Here is a 7217-nt window from a genome sequence, read left to right as displayed (position 1 = left end):
AGATGGATCCATGACGGACAAGAAGGTACTGCACCTCTCATCATTACCAGTATCGAAACTGAAAGTTAACTTGACACCGCTAAACTAATGCGAGGACTAGGGGTGGTCACTTCCGGTATGATACTGATGTGTTGGCTGATCAGCAGGAATTATACTTGTATTATTTAGTGGTGTGGAATGTTAGACAAGGATTGACCAAGTGAAATGAGTCAAACACAACAATGGCAGCTATGGAAAATACTAACCTGTTTATTATCAACCGTCTGGAATGGACTTATGCTGTCTTTCAGTTGAAGTTTTTTGGTGACACCTCGTGGTCACAATAAGTCCTGAAGTTAAGCTCATGAGGCAGTAAGTGGAATGATGCGGACACAATTGTTACTGGAACCTTATTTTGTTATATTTAAAACAAAAATCATTATTCATTTCATCATTATGTGTATATATATATATATATATTCATTTTTGTTTGTTTTTTCAATATATATTTTCATTTATTAAAGAAAGAACACTAACCTGTTTATTAACCGTCTGGAATGGACTTATGCTGTCTTTAAGTTGAAGTAGAGTGGTATTTTTCTTTTGGTGACACCTAGGGGTTTTGTTTGAAAACAAAAAATTATGATTAAAAAAAACTATTATAATATATATATATATGTATGTATGTATGTGTATATGTATATAAAAAATATATATATATGTATTATAATAATAATGGATTAGATTTTATATCGCGCTTTTCTATTATTAGGTACTCAAAGCCCTCACAGAGAAGTGGGAATATACGTATATATATATATATATATATATATATATATATATATATATATATATATATATATATATATATATATATATATATATATATATATATATATATATATATATATATATATATACGTATATATATATATATATATATATATATGTATATATATATATATATATATATATATATATATACGTATATGTATATATATATATATGTATATGTATATGTATATGTATATATATATATATATATATATATATATATGTATATGTATATATATATATATATGTGTGTATATATATATATATATATATATGTATATATATATATATATATATATATATATATATATATATATATATATATATATATATATATATATATATATATATATATATATATATATATATATGTATGTATGTATGTATGTATGTATGTATGTATGTATGTATGTATGTATGTATGTATGTATGTATGTATGTATGTATGTATGTATGTATGTATGTATGTATGTATGTATGTATATATGTATGTATATATGTTTGTTTTTTCAATATATGTTTTAATTTATTTAAAAAAACACTAACCTCTGTATTATCAACTGTCCGGAATGGACGTATGCTTTGTTTAAGTTGAAGTAGAGTGGTAATTGTTTTTTGGTGACACCAAGTGGTCACAATAATTCATAAAGTTAAGCACATGATGCAGTAGATTGAATGATGCGGACACATTTGTTACTGGAGCCTTTTTTTCCTTATGTTAAAAAAAAATCATCATTCATTTAATCATCTTTATATTTTTTTGTTTGTTTGTTTGTTTGTTTTTTCAATATATATTTTACTTTATTTATTTATTTATTTTAAATACTAACCTCTTTATTAACCGTCTGGAATGGATTTATGCTGTCTTTCAGTTGAAGTAGAGTGGTAATGTTTTTTTGTTGACACCTAGGGGTCCCAATAATTCATGAAGTTAAGCTCATGATGCATTAGGTTGAATGATGCGGACACATTTGTTACTGGAACCTTTTTTCCTTATATTTAAAAACAAAAAATTATGATAAAACAAAAATCATTATTCATATATATATATATATATATATATATATATATATATATATATATATATATATATATATATATATATATATATATATATATATATATATACACACAGTATATATATATATATATATATATATACACATAGTATATATATATATATAAATGTTTTTATTTTTTTTAATATATATTTAAATGTATTACTAAAAACGCTAACCTGTTTATTATCAACTGTCTGGAACGAACTTATGCTTTCTTTAAGTTGAAATGGTCACAATAATTCGTAAAGTTAAAGCTCATGATGCATTAGGTTGAATGATGCGGACACATTTGTTACTGGAGCCTTTTTTCCGAATATTTATTTTTTTTAATAATAAATTCATTATTCACACACATATATATATATATATATATATATATATATATATATATATATATATATATATATATATATATATATATATATATATATATGAAATTAAAAAACAGGGTTTTGCTAAAAGGGCCTTAAACATAAAAAAAATGTATTTATTATTTATAAATTATTATTCATATTTACATTGAATATAAATTTTAAAAAAAATGTATGACTTATTTTGACACTCACATTTTTAGTGTTTGTTGTTTTTTTAAACTGTCATTGCTCAAAAAAATCCTAAAAAATAAAACGTCAATGTTGTTATGAATTATTGATCCATTGAAGGCTCCAATTACATGACATCAAATATTCCACTTTGAAAGTTTTATTGGCTAAAATATTGCTTGTTTACTACTTTTACCATTAAAAAAAACATTGAAAAAAAAATTACTTTGTCGACAAATCGATCTGAAGTTGAACTAGAGTTTTAAACATTAAAATTTTTTTTAAAAAAGACTTATTTTGAACATTTTTATGACAGAAACCAAACTTAAGGGGAGACCCAAAGGTAAAAAAAATGTTATAAATATTGAAAAAATGAAAGTATCAAAATGGAGAAGGTTTGGACTCCCCTGATGTAATGATTATATTTCATGGTAAAGTCTAAAGAAGGGAAACATTAGCTAGTTGTCCTAATAAATCTTTGATTTGGTCAATGATATGAACTTATGAAAAGAGCCTGGATGCTGATCCAAGATGGCGGACGAGAGGATGATCCCCACCTGTCCTTCAGTCAAACAGAAGAACCTTGATCCTTGCCCTCGCCCCTGCCTCCTTTTCAGCCGCCGTGAATCGCAGAGGGAGGGATGTCACAGCTTAGATGCCATCAGCCAGGAGGATTTGTCCTGCTCTTTGGCCCCGCTCACAGTAGGACTTCCTGGGGGGGGGGGGTGCACAAAAGGTAAACCTGCCCGTCGCAACAATGACACTTTCAACATGTCCAAAGACTTGAACTTTGCCAGTGGATGGAGGGAAGTCATGCATTGACAATGAGAAGATGCACAATGACACTATTATCTGCGTCGCCATGGCAACCACTCAGGAAGCGGCGCTATTCAACTTTACACAAACCACATGGAAAACTGTATCGCCACATCAGTCTTTTGTATCGCTCCATTATCACTAATTATTGACATTTGTATGACCTGTTGGAAGTAACCAAGAAGAAGAAGAAATACATATATATATATATATATATATATATATATATATATATATATATATATATATATATATATATATATATATATATATATATATATATATATATATATATATATATATATATATATATATATACATATATATGTTAGGTCAGGAAAAACACAGAGGCTATATCATCCCTACAAGCCTGTTTCGCAGGTTTACCTGCTCGTCAGGGGATTTTATTTCAAATCAGGCTAGAATTAAAATGTATTCATAATAAAATCCCCTAACGCAGTGGTCCCCAACCACCGGGCCGTACCGGTCCATGGATCGATTGGCCGCACAAGAAAAAAATAATAATAATAATATTTTTTTAAATTTTATTATTTATTTATTTTTATTAAATCAACATAAAAAACACAAGATACACTTACAATTAGTGCACCAACCCAAAAAACCTCCCTCCCTCATTTACACTCATTCACACAAAAGGGTTGTTTCTTTCTGTTATTAATATTCTGGTTCCTACATTATATATCAATATATATCAATACAGTCTGCAAGGGATACAGTCCGTAAGCACACATGATTGTATTTTTCTATGACAAAAAAACCAAATAAAAACCATACCCCCACACCCCTCCCCCGGTCCGTGAGACAAATTTTCAAGCGTTGACCAGTCCGCAGTTACAAAAAGGTTGGGGACCACTGCCCTAACGGGTAGGAAAACCCGCGAAACAGGCTTGTAGGGATGATATAGCCTCTTGTGTTTTTTCCTGACCCAACGTATATTCCGCTCTACCCCTGTATTGAGCACTGTTTTTATATATATATATATGTGTATATATATATATATGTGTATATATATATATATATATATATATATATATATATATATACACTACCATTCAAAAGTTTGGGAAACAATTTAGTGGAATAGCCTTCATTTCTAAGAACAAGAATAGACTGTGGAGTTTCAGATGAAAGTTCTCTTTTTCTGGCCATTTTGAGCGTTTAATTGACCCCACAAATGTGATGCTCCAGAAACTCAATCTGCTCAAAGGAAGGTCAGTTTTGTAGCTTCTGTAACGAGCTAAAGTGTTTTCAGATGTGTGAACATGATTGCACAAGGGTTTTCTAATCATCAATTAGCCTTCTGAGCCAATGAGCAAACACATTGTACCATTAGAACACTGGAGTGATAGTTTCTGGAAATGGGCCTCTATACACCTATGTAGATATTGCACCAAAAAGCAGACATTTGCAGCTAGAATAGTCATTTACCACATTAGCAATGTATAGAGTGTATTTCTTTCAAGTTAACACTAGTTTAAAGTTATCTTCATTGAAAAGTACAGTGCTTTTCCTTCAAAAATAAGGACATTTCAATGTGACCCCAAACTTTTGAACGGTAGTCTAAAAATAGTTGCCGATTAATTTAGTCATCGATTCGTTGGATCTATACTATGCGCATGCGCAGAGGCTTTTTATTTGTATTTTTTTATTATTTTTTTTTTAAATTTTTTTTTTTATAAATAAACCTTTATTTATAAACTGCAACATGTACAAACAGCTGAGAAACAATAATCAAAATAAGTATGGTGCCAGTATGCTGGGTTTTTTCAATAAAATACTGGAAAGGACAGAAATGTAGTTTGTCTCTTTTATCCGATTATTAATCGATTAATCGAAGTAATAATCGACAGATTAATCGATTATCAAATTAATCGTTAGTTGCAGCCCTAATATATATATATATATATATATATATATATATATATATATATATATATATATATATATATATATATATATATATATATATACACATATATATATATATATATATATATATATATATACGTTAGGTCAGGGGAAAAAAACACAAGAGGCTATATCATCCCTACAAGCCTGAGTCGCAGGTTTACCTGCTCGTCAGGGGATTTTATTTAAAATCAGGCTAGAATTAAAATTTATTTCAAATAAAATCCCCTGACGAGCAGTTTATATATCAATGATGAAATCTTAACATTGCAACACATGCCAATACGGCCGGGTTAACTTATAAAGTGACATTTTACATTTCCCGCCACACTTCCGCTTGAAAAAGCCTTCGGAGGATGACGTATGCGCGAGACGTAGCCAGTAGAACACAGGTATGGCTTCTCCACTGAAGCCAATACGAAATAGCTGTTTTCATCTCATTATTCCACAGTATTCTGGACATCTGTGTTGGTGAATCTGTTGCAATTTGTTCATTGCATTATGGAGAAAGAAGCTGAGCAAGCAAAGAAGAAAGTCGGTGCGAAGCGGAGTATTTTGTGAGGGAAGTCAGCAGCAACACAACACAGTCGGTGTTTCATTGTTTACATTCCCGAAAGATGCAGTCAAGATCGAAGAACTCGGACAACAGAGACTCTTACCAGGAGGACTTTGACTTCGTTAACAGACGCCGATGCAATACCGTGAGTACGCTTCCAAACATTTGATCGCTTGCTATAACTAGCTCCAGCTAGTAGCTAGGAGCTAGGAGCTATCATAACAAACACCTAGGTGTTCGTTATGCGGGATTAATTTGTGGCATATTAAATATAAGCCTGGTTGTGTTGTGGCTAATAGAGTATATATATGTCTTGTGTTTATTTACTGTTGTAGTCATTCCCAGCTGAATATCAGGTCCCACCCGCGCGCTTCCAAACATTTGATTGCTTGCCCGTACGTGCGTGTCACGTACGTAACTTTGGTTAAATATATAAGCTTTATGAACCTTGGGTTAGGTGAACGGTTCTTTGGGCTGAGTGAGTGTGTGTGTTGTGCAGGTGCTTGAATTGTATTGGCGGGTTATATATACGGGATCCCGTCCATATAACCCGCTCGACCTATAACTAGCTAGAGCTAGTAGCTAGGAGCTAGCATAACAAACACCTAGGTGTTTTTATGTGGGATTAATTTGTGGCATATTAAATATAAGCCTGGTTGTGTTGTGGCTAATAGAGTATATATATGTCTTGTGTTTATTTACTGTTGTAGTCATTCCCAGCTGAATATCAGGTCCCACCCGGCTCTCACAGCATCTTCCCTATCTGAATCGCTTCCACTCCCCACTAGTCCTTCACTTGCATTTTCCTCATCCACAAATCTTTCATCCTCGCTCAAATTAATGGGGAAATCGTCGCTTTCTCGGTCCGAATCTCTCTCACTTCATGCGGCCATCATTGTAAACAATAGGGAACTTTGCGTATATGTTCAATTGACTACGTCACGCTACTTCCGGTAGGGGCAAGCCTTTTTTTAATCAGATACCAAAAGTTGCGATCTTTATCGTCGTTGTTCTCTACTAAATCCTTTCAGCAAAAATATGGCAATATCGCAAAATGATCAAGTATGACACATAGAATAGATCTGCTATCCCCGTTTAAATAAAAACATTTCATTTCAGTAGGCCTTTAATGGTTGTGTGAAGCTATTTATTGGCAAACAACTGTGTTTACTCTTTTGAAATCAAAATGACAAAAGAAAGTACCCAAATGACCCTGATCAAAAGTTGACATACCCCAGTGACTTTGACCTGATAACATGCACAAAAGTTGACACAAACAGGTTTGAATGGCTAATCAAGGTTCCAATCCTCACCTGTGACACGTTTGTTTGTAATGAATGTGTGTGTATAAAAGCTCAGTGAGTTTTGCATCTTTCATCCATTGCTGCACACATGGTTCTGGATTCTGAGTCATGGGGAAGGATCTGCCAGAAAAGGTCATTGAACTGCATAAAACAGGAAAGGGGTATAAAAAGATATCCAAGGAATTGAGAATACCAA

The 7217-nt window shown here is 31.6% G+C and overlaps 1 protein-coding gene across 1 annotated transcript in view; it reads left to right on the top strand.

The window, feature by feature from the left end:
• Positions 1–5859, top strand: part of LOC133664769 (protein canopy-1-like) — a gene marked incomplete at its 3' end in the record, with an annotated part of 10064 nt that extends 4205 nt beyond the window's left edge. The window contains exons 4-5 of the mRNA XM_062069669.1: positions 1–25; positions 5779–5859. The exon at positions 1–25 is cut by the window's left edge and continues 91 nt beyond it. Coding sequence (XP_061925653.1) covers positions 1–25; positions 5779–5859 — 106 coding nt within the window. The remainder of the gene's footprint in view (positions 26–5778) is intronic.
• Between the last annotated feature and the right edge of the window lie 1358 nt (positions 5860–7217).

The sequence above is a fragment of the Entelurus aequoreus genome, linkage group LG14 (genome assembly GCF_033978785.1).
Source record: "Entelurus aequoreus isolate RoL-2023_Sb linkage group LG14, RoL_Eaeq_v1.1, whole genome shotgun sequence".
NCBI lineage: Eukaryota > Metazoa > Chordata > Actinopteri > Syngnathiformes > Syngnathidae > Entelurus > Entelurus aequoreus.
Note: the sequence above shows the minus strand (reverse complement) of the source record. Positions and strands in the feature narration are given on the sequence as shown.